This window comes from Chelonoidis abingdonii, chromosome 10 (genome assembly GCF_003597395.2).
Source record: "Chelonoidis abingdonii isolate Lonesome George chromosome 10, CheloAbing_2.0, whole genome shotgun sequence".
Lineage (NCBI taxonomy): Eukaryota > Metazoa > Chordata > Testudines > Testudinidae > Chelonoidis > Chelonoidis abingdonii.
In genome coordinates this window covers 67915793-67935686 of record NC_133778.1, presented here as the reverse complement: position 1 = coordinate 67935686, position 19894 = coordinate 67915793, and the positions used below count along the sequence as shown (strand labels likewise).

At 41.2% G+C, this 19894-nt stretch overlaps 1 protein-coding gene across 1 annotated transcript in view; it reads right to left on the bottom strand.

Annotated features, from left to right (window-relative positions):
* The window catches only part of OSBPL11 (oxysterol binding protein like 11), a 71676-nt gene extending 56926 nt beyond the window's left edge, over window positions 1-14750 (bottom strand). Inside the window, exon 1 of the mRNA XM_032793988.2 lies at window positions 14144-14750. Within this exon, the coding sequence (XP_032649879.1) occupies window positions 14144-14286 (143 nt within the window). The 5' untranslated portion in view covers window positions 14287-14750. The remainder of the gene's footprint in view (window positions 1-14143) is intronic.
* Window positions 14751-19894: the final 5144 nt, after the last annotated feature.

Here is a 19894-nt window from a genome sequence, read left to right as displayed (position 1 = left end):
GGGGCTTTTCCTGTTTACCTGGCCAGTGCCTCTGAGTTCTGACTGCTGTCCAGAGCGGTCAGTGGTGCACTGTGGGATACCTCCCGGAGGTCAATAACGTCGAAATCCGTCCACACTAACACTATTCCGATTTAATAATATCGATTTTAGGGTTACTCCTCTCGTTGGGGAGGAGTACAGAAATCGATTTAAAGAGCCCTTTAAATCCATTTAAAGAGCACTGTAGTGTGGACGGGTGCAGCGTTAAATTGATTTAACGCTGTTATAATCGATTTAACGGTGTAGTGTGGACCAGGCCTAAGAGAAAACTTGAAGACTAACAGCAAGGTCTGGCAAGACTCCCATCACAACATTTTTATTTATTACAGAATAGTGCATGAAGGCATCTCCAGGATTAGGGCCCCATTGTACTCAGCTAAGTACACAGGAAACCACAGTCTCACTCATCAAGAACTTACATGTTCAATTCGATTGTAACAAAGTGAGTAAAAACAAAAGAAAAAAGCAGGAAAGGGGAGAGAAGAAGAGAGTATACATAGCTAATAGTATGCACAACTCTGTTTTTGAAAAATGTAAACTAAGTTACTGTTTTAAAAATTCCTAATTAAAAAGGTCATGTCCCGATCTCAGGAAAAGTGTGCATGGGCTGGCTGCCTAGATTAGTTTATTCCCCTTGTATATGAACTATCCAAAAGTTTCCAGCTACACAGCATTATTATGTTTTGTTTTATTTTTTTAAAGGGAAACAAAACTACCCCCAACTACTTCCTCTGACAATAGGTCCCTAGAACTGTGATGCCATGCCCATGTGGTACTGGGAAACCACCAAAATCCCAAGAGTTCTACTTTCCCTACTGCTGTCTTCTGGGCATGGGTGGGACTCTATAGGCCCAAGTGAGAGAGTGCAAAAGTCGAGCATATACGCTGACATACCTTTTTTTTTAATTCTAAATAGCTTGAGGGGAAAACTAGGAAGATTCACTGTGCAATTCATCAGCATTTCAATAGTCAACTGCAAACTGGAAGCAGTGATTTCTGTTCCTTCATTTAGACTTTGTATTTTTCACACTTATTGGTTTCTGTGGCAATCAGCACATTCTCCTGCATTCAGTCAAATAGAGAGCAACCAAATGTACAAAACAAGTTCCTCTAGGGCAGTGGTTCTCAACTGGGGTATGTGTACCCCTGAGGGTACACAGAGGTCTTCAAGGGGGTACTTCAACTCATCTAGATATTTGCCTAGTTTTACAACAGGCTACATAAAATCCAGCAGCAAAGTCAGTACAAACTAAAATTTTATACAGTGACTTGTTTATACTACTCTATATACTTATACACTGAAATGTAAGTACAATATTTAAATTCCAATTGATGTATAATTATATGGCAAAAATAAGCAATTTTTCAGGGTGTTGTGACACTTTTGTATTTTTATGTCTGATTTTGTAAGCAAGTAGTTTTTAAGTGAGATGAAATTTGGGAGTACAGAAGACAAATCAGACTCATGACAGAGGTTCAGTAGACTGGAAAAGTTGAGAGCCACTGCTCTAGGGTACTTAAGGAACTAGCTGAAGCAATCTCAAAACCATTAGCAATTATTTCAAGAACTCATGGAGGAGGAATGAGATCCCAGAGGACTGGAAACAGGTAAACATTTAAGTGTGGAAACAAATTACAGACAAATTACAGACCATCAGTCAGACTAACTTCGACACCTGGAAAGATACTGGAACAAATCACCTATCAATTCGTAAGCACCTAGCTGATAAAAGGGTTACAAGGAATAGCCAACAACCATGTTAAATCAGCCTCATTTCCTTCTTTGACAGGGTTACTGGCCTAGTGGATGGGGCCCGGGAGAAGGTGGGAAGCCATAGGGAAAATATATTTTGATTTTAGTTAAGGCTTCTGTCACAGTCCCATATGACAGTCTCATAAGCAAACTAGGGAAATGTGGTCTAGATGAAATTACCGTAAGATTGGTGCACAACCTGTTGAAAGACCACACTCAGGGATGGTCTACACCGGGGAGGGGGGGGGGGAATCGATCTAAGATACGCAACTTCAGCTATGTTGAAGTATCTTAGTTCGACTTATCTAGCCATCCTCATGGCAGTGAGTCAACTCCCGCAGCTCCCCCGTTGACGCTGCTTACTTCTCCTGCCAAGGTGGAGTATGGGCATCGATTCGTGGATCGATTTATCGCGTCTAGACGAGATAAAATTGGTCCCCAATAGATTGATTACTACCCACCGATCCAGCGGGTAGTAATCAGTGATTCGCTATCAAACTGGGAGGCAGTATCTAATGGAGTCCAGCAGGAGTCAGTACTGGGTCTGGCATTATTCATATTTTCATTAATTACTTGGATAATGGAGTGGAGAGTAAGCTTATAAAATTTGCAGAGGACACCAAACTGGGAGATGTTGCAAGCACTTCGAAGAGCAGGATAAGAATTCAAAATGACCTTGACAAATTGGAGAGCTGGTCTGCAATTAAGAAGCTGACATTCAATAAAGACAAGTGCAAAGTACTTCACATATGAAGGAAAAATCAAATACAACTGCAAAATGGAGAATCACTAGCTAGGCAATAGCACTGCTGAAAAGAAGCTGGGGGTTATAGAGGATCACAAACTGAATACGAGTCAACATGATGCAGTCATGAAAAAGGCAAATATCACTGAAGTATATTAACAGGAGTTTCATATGCAAGACATGGGAGGTAACTGTCCCACTCTGCTTGGCACCGGTGAGGCCTCAGATGGAGTACTGTGAACAATTCTGGGCACCGCACTTTAGGTAAGATGGGGACAAATGGAGACGGCCCAGCAGAGCACAACAAAAATGATAATAAAAAGTTGAGAAAACCTGACCTATGAGGATAGAGTAAAAAAAAAAAAGAAAGAAAAAAGTTAAAAAATTGGACATGGTTACTCTTGGGAAAAGAAGATCTGATAACAGTCTTCAAACCCATTAAGGGCTGTTATAAAAAGGACAATGACCAGTTATTCTCCATGTTCACTGAAGGTAGGACAAGAAGTGATCAGCTTAATCTGCAGCAAGGGAGATCTAGGTTAGATATTAGGAAATATCGACGAGTAGGTAAGATCTGGAAAAGGCTTCCAAGAGAGGTTGTAGAATCCTCATCCCTAGACGTTTTTAAGAACAGGCTGGATAAACACCTGTCATAGATGGTTTAGGTTTACTTGGTCCTGCCTCAAGGCGGGGGACTGGACTTCATAACCCACGAGCGCACAAACTATGGCCCCCAGCTGTTTTAATCCGGCCCTTGAGTTCTAGCTTGGGGCTTATCCCGCTCCTATGCTCCAGCCGGGGAGGAGGGTCGGGGGCCACTCTGTAAGGTTCCCAGAAGCAGCAGCATGTCCCCTCCTTGGGCTCTTACATGGAACTCCGTTCCACATGCTGCCCCTGCCCCAAGCGCTACCCCCACAGCTCCCACTGGCCAGGAATAGCAGCCAATGGGAGCTGCAGGGGCAATGTCTGTGGATGGGGCAGAACTCAGCAGAGCCGCCTGGTCATACCTCTGCATAGGACCCAGAGCAGGTACATGCTGCTGTTTCCAGGAGTCACTTGAGATAAGCGCCGCCCAGAGCCTGCACCCCGAGCCATCCCCCCGCACCCCAACCCCTCTGCCTCCAGCCCTGACCTCTCCCACCCTCCCAACCCCTCAGTCCCAGCCTGGAGCACCCTCCTGAACCCTAAAACCCTCATCTCCAGCCCCACCCAAGAGCCTACACACCCAGCTGGAGCCCTCACACTCCTGCCCCAGCCCTCATGCACACTGAACTCTTCATTTCTGCCCACACTCCAGAGCCTGAACCCCCAGCCAGAGCCCTCACCCCTTCCTGCACCCCAACCCCAATTTCATGAGCATTCATCGCCCGCCATACAATTTCTATACCCAGAGTGGCCCTCATACCAAAAAGTTTGCCCACCACTGTGATAAACTCTCAAGGGCCCTCCCTTACATTCCTATCATTCTGTAAGACAAACACACCAATAATTTGAGGAGAAGACAAAGTAAGCCTCTAGAAGTGCTCCAAGCCACTTATTTCAGTGAAACACACTGCTTACCCCTTTCCATATATAAATGTTTCGATATAACTTTGGACCTACATGAGATCATTCCTCTTTGTTCAAAGTTCAGACAGACAGAGAATTTCCTATTACATTAGGTTCTGGGTCAATAACAGCGTTCAGTTTTTGCAGAAAGGCTCAAATCCTAATATGTTGTAAGATATGAATATTTCTGTACTCACTGAAAGTACCAGTACACACTGGGAGAAAAAGAGTTATTCCCTTTGAAAACTTATTGTCAGCAGGAAATTCAAATCAGACCTAAGTGTTTTGAAATATCATTCTGCCTTACAAGAGAAAGGGGAAGGATGTATAGTAATGCTTACTGTCCATTATATTAATGGAACTGCTTAAGTGATCAAGCTAACTCTGGTGCAGGGCAGAAATTAGCAAACAGAGCAAAGACCCTACACCTAATGAATAAAAAGCAAAACACTGCTCTCACTGGACAGCTGTAAAATGGCCTGTTTAACTGCACTGCTATTTAGAAGGCTCTTTAGAACTCAAAATATATCTGCCATGCAAACCAACTGAACTCAGTGTTTAAAAAAGCAATTTAACTTCTGCTTACATTAATACTGAAACTACTCTGTTAAACATCTAAATTTAGCAAAGACTCCTCCCACATACACAAGTATGTACAACAATTCAAAATGAAATCTAAAGTAAATCTATGGGTGACATGGGCTTACTGTATCAGAAGTACTGGTGATTAATGCTCAATTTGAGACATTTTAAAGAGGCCTGATTTTCGTAAGGTACATTCTCAACACTTTCTGAAAAACAAGTCTCTTTAAAATATCTCAAATTGAGCACCTAAAAATGGAGACACACAAAACCACTAGCCATTTTTGAAAATCCTATGGTTGGATTATCTTGCTTCTGAAGACCACCATTACAATCATCATTAATACAGTCAGGCATATACATTTAGATTAAACGAACTGCAAGGTTTTGGAGATGTGTGTCAAACAAATTTCCCAACAGGCCAACATTTCAATAGTATGGTTATGTTACACAGTAGAGCACAGAAATTGTTACTGTCTGCAAGGTATAGCTCGATCATAATTTTTATATCAGCAAATTTCCCCACCATTTCACTTAGTAATTGCAGTTTCTGATAAATATCAACAGAACATTCACTTGCTAGTCTCCTAACATCAATTTCATTAAGTTCAGTAGGTGAATCAAAGTTGCTCTACTCAGAGTTATGTCACAACACAAAATTTGCTTCTATGCATCTTATTTGGTTTAAATATCAGGCTTATTCTTGAAGCCAAATAAAAAGGATTTCACTTTTAGAGTAATGGACTCTAAGCAATAATTATGCATAGAAATAGGCACAACAACAAATCTCTATAAAGCATATCTGGCCCAGAACAATGGTTTGCTCGGCAGCTCCTATGTCTCTTTTCACAACTGCATTTTTTGCCTAGTGCTAATTGCTAAACAATAATACATAGTAGCTCCCAGCCTACCAAGAAACATGAGAGGATTTTCTTATAACTGTAAAACTATAGTATCCCAAAATCATACTGATTCTATAACAGCCATGTAGAGTCTTTGCCACAAACATCAAGTCATAAGCAATCTGAATAGCCTATATCTTATCAACTACGCAATCGATGGACATCCGCTATTAAGTCCTTTCACCACCCCCTAAACTACCGTTGGAAGAATCTTGGAAGAAAAATAATTAACTGTTAATTGCCACATCTCGGAAATGGTTCAAAAACAAGACTCTCGGATTCACTGATTTTATTCTCTGTGCGTGTCAGCGGGAAAGTATCTAACAATACTGAACTCATTTTACAACAAACTGCAATTTGTCTGGATACTCAGAGGACTCTGTTTCAAATACTACATACATACACCACAAAATTAAAAAAGTTAAAAGAACATTAAGGTTGCAAAGTCAAGCACTCAAAAGCTAGGAAATGCCAGAATTAAGGTTGCCTTTGCAATTTTAATTTGGCCTCCATGTGTATACCTTATGATAGGGTTTAATTACATGATTTTTTTTTTTTTTTGCCATACCTCATTCACAGTACAGAATAGACTGTGCTCATTTAACAGCTATTCAATATTGTGTTTTCTCCTCTTTGCTCAATGCTTTATTTGCTGTACATTAATCATAGAATATTAGGGGTGGAAGGGACCTCAGGAGGTCATCTAGTCCAATCACCTGCTCAAAGCAGGAGTAATCCCAAACTAAATTCATTATTCAAACCTTGCTCTGAAGACAGAATTATTAATTTCCCAATGGACTTTTCTATAGTGTACATCACTGTCGTAGCAAAGTACTTCATAAACATTAATTTATTTTCACAACACCCTTGTGAGATGAGAGGTATTATCTCCATTTGACAGATGGAGAACTGAGGCACCAAGATATCAAGGTCAGACCTATCCACTAATTTTGGATGCCCAATTTGAGATGTCCAAGATTTGATTTTTCACTGTACATAGCATTATATAGCATTTTATACGCTATAAAACACAGCTCCCATTGACTTTAGTTGCAGTTGTAAGTGCTCAGATGTTCTGAAAACTCAAGCCTCAGAATCTTAAATCAAGCACCCAGAAGATAAGGAACACACCATTGGTGACCACAAGTGAAAAGTTTGGTTTAAGTAATGACTAGCATCACACAAGAGCTCTGTGGCAAAAACAGAGATGGAGCATCCCCAGTGTAGATGCAGTCTTCAGGGAATCTAGCTGCTAAAAATCTAAGATGTTGCTACAGAGCACGTACCCACTGCAATTTTACAAAGGCATATAACTTGGCCAAATTTGGGCAGATTTTCACAGGGATAGTACACAAAAGTCACCACCTGCCAAATTTCAGGGCCCTGCTCCAAAGCATGGGAGGGCTAGAGCTTTTTCAAAGAAAGGATTTCCAGATTTTTTTTTTTTAACAAGGGCAAAACAATGTATTTTTCCCTAGCCTCATTCTCAAACGGCTGAACTTCTCCCCAGGAAAAAATCTGCCCCAGGCGGTCACCAGCAAAGAAAATTTCAGCCTAAATGGTTAAAGTTTGGCAAAGTTACAAGCAACTAAAAACAGGGTCTTATAATGGGAAGTGTTAGGCAACCTTAATGATAGGTGATGCTACCAGCTACACCTATAATCAAATGAGTCAGTACTTGCAAATAAGAGGAACCTGTATCATGACAGAATGCTCAGGATAAGTAAGAGTCTTGTATACATTCCCAATTTTTCAGGGAACTATTCTATTCTTTGTATGTTCTCATACTGTACACGTAACAGTAATATTCAAGTGCTTTCCTGTAGTACATTAAGTGACATGACAAACATCTACCATGCATGGTTTGTTCTCCCCAGGGGGAGTATTTCATGTTATGTGTAGTGGAACATTTCGTTTTGGTAGGATTTTTACTCTTTTAATATACATGTAGTTATGTTTTTACATTAGAGCTTGCACTTGTAGTGAAAGGTAACAAGATTTGTGACAGGCCTTGGTTCTCATGGGAATTTATTCCACAGGAAGCCATCAACAGCACAAATGATTTGAACTCTCAGAACAACATGTTAAAGACATTTCCCCTGTACATTCCATTCAGTTTTAATATCTAGACGTAATCTGGGGTCAAATCACTAAGAAAAATATTCTGTTATGATATAGTCAATAGAGGCTTTTGCACATTCCTGCCCCTATGGGTTCTACTGCCTTCACTTTCAGGGTCCTACATGGTAAAGATGCTCAATGGCAGCAAGATCTGGGTAACACTCTTTTAGCAAACACTCATCAGCCTGACAAGCCAGTGGAGAGGAACATTCAGCATTCCCTCCCCATTGGCCCACTTCACGTGTAATTGGGCCAAAGTATTTTTTTGCTTTGTACCAGACAGCTAACCATAGCAGTTGCATCTCCAAGTGTCTGTCCTAACTCCTTTAGCCATTCTTTCGTAATCCTGTCAACTTCTTTAATGCCAGACAGGTGCACTGCTCATACGTCAATATCCTGTGTGACCTTCCTTTTGTTCCAATTTGTTCCACCCATCTAGTTCTTTAGTTCATGCATAAGATGAAGGACTTGCCTATACTGGGGAAATGCTTTCCGTTTTAACAATGTTAAACACTCAAGGTAAACAAGAAGTGATTTTAAAACACAATCAATCTCCTCATCATATTAATTGTGAACCCAGAATGGACCCTAAGGTTAACCACAACCAGCTGACAACTTTAACTCGACAGTCCTTGTCTATATTGAGTGCTAAGTTGTGCTTAACTCCTTTGTTAATATGTATAACAACTAGGGTTGCCAAGAGATTAACTGTGCAATTAAAAATGATTAAATGTTAACGCTATTAACTGCGCTATTAAACAATAGAACAGCATTTATTTGAATATTTTGGATGTTTTCTACATTTTCAAATTTATTGATTTCAATTACAACACTGAATGCGAAGTGTATAGTGCTCACTTTATATTTATTTTTGATTACAAATATTTGCACTGTAAAAAATAATACTAGTACGTAGTCCAATCTCTATCATGAAAGTTGAACTTACAAATGTAGAATTATGTACCCAAAAAACCTGCATTCAAAAATAAAACAAGGTAAGACTTTAGAGCCTACAAGACCACTCAGTCCTACTTCTTGTTCAGCCAATCGCTGAGACAAACAAGTTTGTTTACATTGCCAGAAGATAATGCTGCCCACTTCTTGTTTACAATGTCACCTGAAAGTGAGAACAGGCGTTTGCATGGCACTGTTGTAGCCGGCATCGTAAGACATTTACATGCCAGGCGCGCTAAAGATTCATATGTCCCTTGATGTTTCAACCACCATTCCAGAGGATGTGTCCATGCTGATGACGGGTTCTGCTTGATAACAATCCAAAGCAGTGCGGACCAACATGTTCATTTCATCATCTGAGTCACATGCCAACTGCAGAAGGTTATTTTCTTTTTTGATGGTTTGGGTTTAGTAATTTCCGCATCAGTGTTTTGCTCTTTTAAGATGTCTGAAAGCATGCTCCGCACCTCATCCGTCTCAGATTTTGGAAGGCACTTCAGATTCTTAAATCTTGGGTTGAGTGCTATAGCTACCTTTAGAAATTTCACATTGGTATCTTTTTTGCACTTTGTTTTAAGAACACTTTCACTGCAAATTTGACAAACAATATACTGGGTCATCATCCAAGACTGCTATAACATGAAATATATGTCAATATGTGGGTAAAACAGAGCAGGAGACATAAAATTCTCTCCCAAGGAGTTCAGTCACAAATTTAATTAATCTTTCTTTTTTTTTTTAAACAAGCGTCATCAGCATGGAAGCATGTCCTCTGGAACGATGGCCAAAGCATGAAGAGGCATATGAATCTTTAGCGCATCTGGCATGTAAATAATTTGTGACACCAGCTACAACAGTGCCATGCAAACACCTGTTCTCACTTTCAAGTGCATTGTAATTACGAAGTGGGCAGCATTATCGCCTATAAATGTAAACAAACTTGTCTGGCTTAGAGATTGGTTGAACAAGAAGCAGGACTGAGTGGACTTGTAAACTGTAAAGTTCTACATTGCTTTGTTTCTGAGTGCAGTTATATAACCAAAAAAACTACATTTGTAAGTTGCACATTCATGAAAAAGAAATTGCACTAGGGTACTTGTATGAGGTGAACTGAAAAATACTATTTCTTTTGTTTGCAAGTATTTGCACTGTAAAAATGATAATCAAAAATACCACCAAGTGAGCGCTGTATGCTTTGTATTCTGCATTGTAATTAAATTCTATTATATTTGAAAATGTAGAAAAACATCAAAAAATATGTAATAAATTTCAATTGGTATTCTACTGTTTAACAGTGCAATTAATCATGATTAATTCCTTTGAGTTAATCGTGTGAGTTAAGTGTGATTAATTGACAGCCTTATAACATGGTGCTATCTCTCAATAGAGAAGTCCACACTTAAAGAGAAACAGGATCAAGCACTAAGTCTTTTTTAGCCATCCCAGCTGACAAATCACAATGACTGACTGCATGCCAGTGCAGATCCCCATGACCGAGACTTGCCAATGCAGCTCCCAACAAACAATATTTGAACAGTGATGCTGTAACTCCATGCTGACATGTAATTATTTATTATCTACTAATCACAGGTGCACGCTGTGCTTTACAGACTGCTTAGGTGTATTACTCTGTAAAGTGGGTAAATTAATTTGCCTTCACTTTGAATTAGTTTTACTCTTTTTTTTTTTTTAAATAAAAGATTTACTAACTTTTGCATGTGCCATAGAGAAGATCAGTCATGAAAGAAGCAACTTCTCAGAGATTTCAAGGAGAAGGAGGTCACTTAACACATAGGAAGAGCAAGTCCGTAGCAGGCATAGGGGTGACATGAAAAAAAGGCACAGAGTTGCAAGTGGGAAGAGGCTATGGGGGAACTGAAGAGCAGGCACACATTAAGAATTAAGGCCCAAGTTTTCAAATGACTATTTAGATGCCTCAAGTTTTTGGTACCTAATTTGAGTCACCTTAAAGGGTCCAAATTTTCAAGGGGTTGGGGGCTCGGCGCTTTCTGAAAGCCAGGCATCTTTAAAATGTGTTAAGCTGAATACCTAAAAGTTGAAGCATCCAAATTTCTAATCATTTGAAAATTTAGAGCTAAGGCACTTAACCAATAGGTAAGTGGTATGAAAACACAGGAAAGGCAGAGGTGGAAGGAGAAAGAGGGTGATATCAACTGGTGACTTACTTCTTGATGTCACAATCAAGCACCCAACTATGAGTTTTTTAAGGGCATCGGTAACACAGAAACTAAGGAGGAGGAAGAAGAAAAGTAAGAAGGGGACAGAGGAGAAGCAAGCATGCCAGCTCTAAAACAGACTTATCAGGTAATAATAATCTGTCATTTTGCTTCTCTCTCTGAAAGGCTCTGTGGGCTGGCTGCAGCAAAGCAAAAGAAGTTTAGAACAATAATTTGAAATCACCACCAAAAAAAAAATTCCACAGGTAAGGAGTCTAATAAGTTTTACTTTTAAATAGAACAGAGCAGAGATGACGATGAGAGAGAACAGGTAGGGACAAGAGACAGAGTCGAAGTTACAAAGAAGTGGCCTAAGAAAATTGGCCACTAAAACTGATTCATCTAAACTTCCTTACTCATCACAATACTAGGGAGCTTGACTTTAATGGAAGCTCTGGCTTATTCTCAGAAATCCAATCTTAATCAAGTCAGTTACTACTAACTACGCAATACTGATGCACTGCACAGCTCAAACTTAGTTATTAGTTTATAACAAAAACAATAAGTAAGTATATAACAAAAACAAAGAAAACCAGAGTTGGGAATTAAGGGTCAACCTACTGCAGAGGTTAGAGAATAACCAACCAGTGCTCTCAAATACTGTGTGCGCTGCAATAAGAGTTTACTTGGTTTCCCTAGTTTAATTTACAGCCTTAAAAGGCAGATCAGCAGGTTTAAAAATTGGCATTTTAAGGACTCAGATACTCTGGTGATGGGCATGTTATAAAAGCTTACAGATATTAGATAGCTACCACCCCACCCACCAAGGATCTCTCTGATCTTTCAGATTAACTCCAACTCACGCCAACTTCACTAGGAAGAATTCTTATCAAAGTCAAACCCAAGGGGCAAATCACCTCAATTTTATGCCTTAGCTGTTAGTTAATTTTAGATCTGATTAAACTTGGTTTTTAATGCATTTCATGGTCTTTCACTGCCTTACACAGTTTTCTTCCTACTCATAGCGTGAAATGCAAGAATGTTGAACTTTTTAATCTCCTCAGAATGTTACTCCAAGTCATCTGGGAGCAAAGCTTTTGTTTGCTGTGTCCACTGCCTTTAGAGGAATATCGCAGGAAGTGAATTCTAAAGACTGCATAGTCAGTGTGCATTTTAAAATGCAGAATATATATTTCTTTACCTTTCAGCCACAAGTTATTCCACATCCTTAATGCCTGCACATCTGCTCAGCGATAGAAGCAATCCTCATGTCAAGGTCAGTACAGTTAGTTTACAATAAATAATCCATTACATCAAATACTGCTCTGTATAACAGAGGTGGATACAAGAGCTAACCTATTTTGACTAATATTTAAATGTAATACTTTTAATACTTTAAATGTAACGTCCATTTAAACAGTCACTTTCTCAGTTTGTGAAAGTCTTACAAACAGCATCATTATTTAGAATTTTTATTACAATAGTGTGTAGGAATGCCAGTCAAGGATCAAGGACTTACTGTACACATGCCTAACAAAGATGGTGCCTATGATAATCTACATGGGGATGGGGGGATATTAAATGGCAGAAAGGGGGATATGAATGCAAAACAAAAACAAAAATCAGGGGGATTCCACAGCAAATGTAGCACCCAAATCTATTTTTATTTCATTGTTTTGTTTTTAAGTGACCAGATTTCAACTTGATATTGTCTATAGAATAAAAACAAAACAAAAAATTCCTGCCTCCACAACCACTGAGTTTACCTTTTACAGTTTAATTTGTCAGGCACATTGGTAACATTGTTTTTCTTTTATTTTAAAAATGGCATACACTTGCTGTCCAACTGAATATTAATGACATCAAAGATCTCAACATCTGAGAGAGAAAAGTCTCTTCATTTTGTAGGGGAAAGAAGTAGTTTCCACCTACCATCAGTCAGTGCAAATTATGCTGTTTCAATAAAAATTATAAAGGTTTTAGTAAAACTCTGAAAGACACTGCCTGGTCAAATTTGACCTACAGTTTAAGTTTTGGGAGGAGGTGAGGAGAAAACCACCTTTTTCAAAAGTTAAGACAAATAACAATGTTGGTTTTTAAAAAAATCAAAACATGGCAACAAACATTCCCTTGCAGCATTTGCAGCTCAAATTGCAGCTTTGTGTTAATGCACAAGAACTTGAAAAGGTAACTGACTGGAAACTAACATATTTTCATTGTCCAAGATGACAGAAATGTAAAAGCATGAACAGCATAAACACTGAATAGTTGATTTTAAAAAAAATTAATCTGAGAATACTATAACTTTAACACTATAGCTAATATAGTTAATATAGGTTAATATTTCTAACAAGCTTTGAACTAAGCATCAATATTAATACAAACCTAAATAAAATACAGACGCAATATAATTAAATCCATGGCTATGTTATTCTACGCAAATGGAATCACTAGGTGTGATTTTATCTCACTCTTCATAGATATTATAGTACTGTTGACAACCATTTTATAGAGTAAGATCATTTCTTAAAATCAAAAGAAGCTTTACAAGTGGAAACCAGCAGTATTCTTGGTTTCCAGCTGCAACAGACAAATGTCATAAATGGCATGTTGTGGCAATGAAACAGATGTACAGAATTTCACACCAGCACAGATAAACTAAGTGTTTTCTCTGTGTAAGACAAACGATTTCACAAAGGTGACTTCTCATTCAAGAAAATTAATTCACTTAGTAGAAACAAGGAACTGATTAGACAGGTTCACTAACCACAGCGTTCCCCTGTAAATCCTAAATGTCAGGGTTAGATCTGAAACAACTCAAATAATTAAAAATGTAAGAAGCTGAAATGATTTGGGATTAATTTCCATCTCTCTCATAGTAGTCTCTATAACTTCAGCTTCTTGATTCTTTTAATTACGCTAAAAGTTACAATACAGAGTAAAAGTAAACATATTGTCCTAAAATAAGATGCTACATACTTATTCATATATGTCAGACAGATTTACTTGAGAAACTTTGCTTTGGACTTCCCATTCTGTCTCCTCTCACCAGCCCCCCTTTCTCTCCTGACCTTTGAGACAAGAAAGGCTTATGAGGTCCTGGGGACTATCCTCCCCCCAAAGGCAGGCTAGTTTCCCCCACGTTTGGTCCCTTCTGGGGTTACAGTGTTACATCACAGGGCGGCCGGAGCCTGGAGACAGGCTTTTACCCCAAGGGAGATGCACCCGGGAAAGCGGGATACCCGTAAATCACTCACACAAGGGATCCCCTTCACCCCCTGTCCTTAGGGGATGGTCCCCAGGCCATCAGAGCGGTACCTACCTGTATTGCCAGCCCTTGGCGCTGCCGCCGCCTCGGCTGCCGGGGCTTCTACTGCTGTTCTGGGCCGGGAGCGGGATTTCCAGCTTCGCTTCGCTCTCAGACACCCTCATGGCCGCGGGCGCGGCGGACTCCGCGCTTTGCATGGCACCGCTTTTAAGCCGCCTGACCCAGGAGGGATCTGAAGGGCCCTACGCCCCAGACGCTGCTCCCGCAGCGGGTCCCCGCGGGAAGCCAGCGGCCCCGGGGGAGGGAGACACCGGGCAAGGGGGCGGCGCAAGCCCCGGCGTGCAGCCGTCAGCGGGGCAGAGGAACCGGCTAGTGCACACCGGGGAGATGGCGCGGGGCTGCCCCTGCCGCTCCCCTCTCTCTCTCCCGGCCTCCTCGCTCCCCGCCGCCCGTGGCAGAGGCTCCGCTCCCCGGCTGCGCCTGAGTCACCGCCCACCCCAAGCCGCTGCTCCGGCAGTGGGGCTCGGCCACGCCCGCCTGCTGTGGGCTCCAGGTCCGCACCACCCACCGGGGTCCGGCCTCCGCGTGCAGCACACGGAGACACAGAGCCCGCCCCGCTCAGCTGGGCTGGGCCGGGCCCGTCGCCGTCCTCCCTGCGCACGCACAGCGCCAGCGCCAGCGCCGCCTCCCCTTCCGGGTCACCGCCTGGCGGCGGGGCGCGGGAAGGAAGGCTCGGCTGCCATCTTTGTCACGGGCAGGGACGTGCTCAGCTCAAGGGAGGAGAGCTGCAGAGACCCGCTGACCGTTCCCCGGGGGGGGCGCCTCCCTCCGTCCTGCTGCCCCCAGTCCCGCCCTCCCCAGGAGAAGGGGGCGCCTCCCTCTGTCACAGCGGCACCTCCATCCAGGGGTGCTGGGGTTAAAGAGACCCATTGAACCAAGCTGTAAACCCCGTATAATGATGGAAACCACTTCAAGCCAGGGGGCGTCAGCACCCCCAGCACCAGCACCTGTGTCCCGGAACTGGACACAGCACCTGTGTCCAGGAAACGGGGGCACCTCCCTCCTTCACAGCAGCTCCTTGGGGCAAAGGGGCACGATCCCATTCTGGGACAGGAGCCACCTCTGTGGGGAGCAGTTTGACGAGCAGGGTGTGTTTCAGTCAGTGTGGAAACCTGCCTGTGGGAGCCCTCTGGAAACGTGCAGGTCAATGACAGCGGTTCCATCCATGTCAACACAAACAAGTGTAATCTGCACAGCAGTCTACTAGGGGTGGCAATCCTATCTCTGGTACTTATCCAACTCCCCTTGTCCTAGTATCGGACTGCCTCAGACTCTCACTAGTATTTATCATTACAACACCTCTGTGAAGTAGGGAAGAGCAATTTCTCCCTGTTTTACAGATGGGGATAAAGTCACACAGGAAATCTGTGAGAGAGCCACGATTCAAATCCAGATCTTCCAAGCCTAGGTGGCGAGTGCCCTAACCACTGGGAGAGGGCTACAAACATTTGTTTTAAAAGTTACAAATAGGGCTATACCACAGATCTGGGGTGATCCACAGTTTACCACATAGGTATCTACTTGACTGATTAATTTGATAGTCTGACTGTCTGACCTGCACTCTGCCCTCCTTATCACCACCATCATGGGATGCCCTTTCTGTTCTGGTCCTCAACACTTTCCTCATTTAAATTGCTCCTGCCCCACTTCTACAAGAGCCCAGTCACATATTTATCAGTTTCATGAATCTCTATGGAGGGGGTTCAATGCTGGGACAGTCCAGTAAGGAGAACTGGAACTGGTGTGTGGAAGAAAGATAAGGGCTGAATAGGGGAGGGAAAGCAGGACAAGGAGATTTAGTGTATTTCACTTTAATAGAACAACAAAGCAAACAACCACAATGTAATTTGTAAGACTTGTGACTATTAGCATTCAGATCACTTTGGTTGGGAGATCTTTGTCTTTTTAGGGCAGGGAATGCGTCTTCCTCTGTCTTTGTACAGAGTGTAGTCCAATGTGGCCACAATCCAGACCTGGTCTTCAAGGAACCACCATAACAAATATTAAATATTAATAAAAATGGTCATACTAAAATGCTGCCATATTCTGAATAAGCCGCATGTGATGGAAAACAATTGTAGGGTGGGGAGCATTATAGCAACCAAACCTCACAGACATGATAGCAGGTGTTTTGTTCACATTTGTATTCCAAGCCTGTCATAGCACAAATAAGGATGCTGTTTACTCAAATGGTATCACTGGGGGGAAAACCCCACACCTTCTAATCAAATCAAGCACATGGCTTCCCACAGAAGAGGTTTGATTGTTCAGCAGTGACAGAAAGGTTCTTAATCTAGTTCACCACCTCTGAATGAGCTGAGATGTGAAGGTTCATGTATCTGGAGCACTGCATGCACTCTGGCATATTTTGTAAGTGCAGTTTTTTTTCACTCTACCTAGTATGGCATTTTTCAAGTACAGTTCTGATTCAAATTAATTCAAACAGCTCAGAAGCATTTGGATTTCCAAGGATTAAGTAAAATTTGAGGTTTTATAACTAAGCTAGCTATTATTATATATATATATAAAATCCACTTCTGACCTCTGAATAGAATCCAGACAGCTCTACTCTGTTACAGGCCCTGTAATGCTAAGGGTTAAAGGACAGGCTCCCTTCATTCAATTAGTTGGGGCTTATGCTTATGTAGCAAGGGTTTCTGTCTCTGTTGCTGCTGTAAAGTTGGGAATGGCCATAGTATACAGGATAGCAACAATCATGAAGCCCTAAGTGGCCACAGATTTGTTACACTGGTGTGAGCACTGACATTTGAACTCTTCTGAACCCTAGACATTCAAGGGCAGCCTCTGTCTAATGAGGAGAATAAATGTTCTCCCTTCATGTTTGTTGTATCTAACTGTTGCTTCTCTTCTTATACTTAGAGCATAAATTCTTTGGGGGCAGTGACCATATTTGTGTTTGATAATGATTCTAGCATGCTAGGTTTGGACCTCTAGGCACTACATTTGTACAAATAAGAGTCATGGACTAGCTAGTATGTATGTGTACAACTCCTCTAATGAACAGAAAAACAACTTAGTTGTTGGCAGAATATGAAACAGTTAATAGTTCTGTTGGTGAGGGTCTTTTTTTACAGTAGAAGATGTTGAGTTTCATCAACCGTGGGCTACAGGTTGAACCCATCAACCTATAGCCCACCTTTATTTCAACCTGAGTTTCATCACCGTGAAGTCCCAAATGGCCACGGTAATAGCGTAACACATTTGTAGACATTTAGGATTGTCACTGTGTCTACAAATGTGTTACGCTATTTTAATTTGATGAGCGCAAAAGAAGGGCTGAACAGTTTTTTAAACACATGAAAAATTGCTCTTTTCTTTTATTCTTTCCAAATGGAACTCTTTTATCCTTTCCAAATCTTTTCAATAACATTATTAGCTACTTGTTTTTTCAAGCCTTTTTTAACTGGTCTTTTTCTTTTTTCCCCATCCTGTTGTATGTCCCGGTGATACTGTTAGAATGAACATTAAGTAATATAATACAGGAAGAGACTGTAAACCCTTGGGCCTGGGTTCCATGTCTATACAGTAGCTAACACAATGGGGCCCTGACTCTTTAGGCACTACTGTAAACAATAGCAAAAATGTGATGCTACCCAATATTTCCAGGAGATAAGTGTCTGGAATTCTTTCAGGGCTACAGGTTGAAATAAAGGTCAACATGTGGGCAAGTGTTTAAATTATTTTACCCTCAAATAAAAAAAAAAAAAAAAGATCCTAATTCCATTGTGAGGACAGATTAAATAAGGGCTCTCAGTTGTTACATTCTTCAGCCTGGCAACAGCATTCTGGTTGGTGGTTGTTTACATTATTTCCCTTTCAGGTTTCTTGCTGCTGTTTGTTTAAGAAAATTAATCTTTTCTTGTATGGTTTAGGAGACTCTACTTAGATAGGAAAATTAGACAGGAATATGCAATCCATTAACCCTGCCAACAAAAAAGATATCTTCCCATGGTATCTGTCAATGTCACTCTTTCCACATCAGTTTAGGTAATGAGCCTCATCAGATTACAACCCTTTATAGAATACTCTGGCTATGACCTGTATTCTCTTCTAGGGGGAAACCTTTTGCCTGGGAAGAAGCTATCGTTTTTGTTGATCAGTTGGTGCCCTCTAGCGAATGATGAATGTTAAAGAAAGTTTGTACTTGATTTGAAAGCAACACCTCGAAGCCAAGGTTGATAATGGTGAAACAACAGGGACAGTTCTCCTTACAAAAACAAAGAGCTTATTAAGTGGCATCAGAATGAAAAAGCAATACCAGACCATTAAGAGACTCAGTTTTTCTCCACAGGGCAAGTAATCCCTGGGAACAGACATCTTCCTGTAAAAAGGCAGCAACCATACCCACCCCTAAAAATAGGTCTAACTCAGAACTCCTGTGGCACTCTGTGTACATGTTATAGATGCTTAAAATACTTGAAACACATGGCTACACAGGCTACACAGGACTAAGGATATCGTGGGACCATTTATCCCAAATAAAAAACACCCCTCAATACACAATTCTATCCCTTTAGAAATGAAAGGGACATTTATCACTAGCAGTTGGCTTTATACCACACAAAGGCAATCTTGGGCCATGAGAATGTCAGTAACATTCATAACATCTTTGCCTAATGAGGAAATAGAGTGAGGCTGGACCTTCACTAGCATCCAGTATTAAAAGTGAAGTTCTAGAACTTTACTTTGGGGTCAAATTCTTTTCCCTCACCAAAAGCCTGGATGAAAGGACCCAATATGAGGGCTTACCCTATTAACTGGGGGTGTGATTCCTCCCCCAGAGCTGAACACAGACTGAACAGATTGGGGCAGGCAGAAAGGCAAAAGGCAGGCAGCCTCACCCCTCACTACAGCAGAACCAGGCTGGCTCTACTGCTTTTTTAATTTGTGAACCCATGCCATGTTGGGCTGGGGGCCATAGAATTTCTTCAGAGGAAATTCTCTGCCAAAAATAGCCCTCTCTGTGGCCCGGCATTCTAAGGAAAAAACTTGTATTTTAATACGTGGACATACCCGGCAAATTTTCCACAACATGACACACAAGAACTAAGTCAGAAATTTCATGTCCCTAATTCATTTTCTTCTGCTGTGGGCAACTGTTACTGAAAGAAACACAATAACTTTTCACCTCTTTCCACTAGGCCCTGTGTAACTGCTACTACACTTGAACTGAGATGCTAATCTTGCCTGCAGTCTGTTACAGCACAAGAGCAAGGTAGTTGCTTCTTCCTGAGAGGTCCTGAATACCCACAGAATCAGGCCCTGGGTAACAAGAATATAAATAAGTATAGATTTGCTTCATACATAATCAGTTTAAAAAAACTAGTTAAGGTGTTTACTTATGTCATTACTTTCAGTACCATGGAGTTCCATAATGTGGCATTAAAGAAAAATTACTCAGGCCTGATCCTGATCACCCACAGCTACCACTTCGTCTGAAATGAGTAGGAGTTGTGGGTGCTCCACACCTCTCTGAATCAGCTTTTCCTAGTCTTCATTGGGGACTAGTTCAAAGTTTTAAAAATCAACTGAGTTTTAGCTGTGACCCAAAAAGTTTTATTTAAAAAAAACAACAGGCAAGATATTTTCCCCATCCACCCACAACAACTGAACAAATTTGTCTCCAACTTTACAAACAAATGACCTTTGGCTGAGACCATGTTTAAACACCCTGGCTAATTGCATTGTGTTCCCATCCAGTAGCTGGTCCACGCAGAAGAAAAC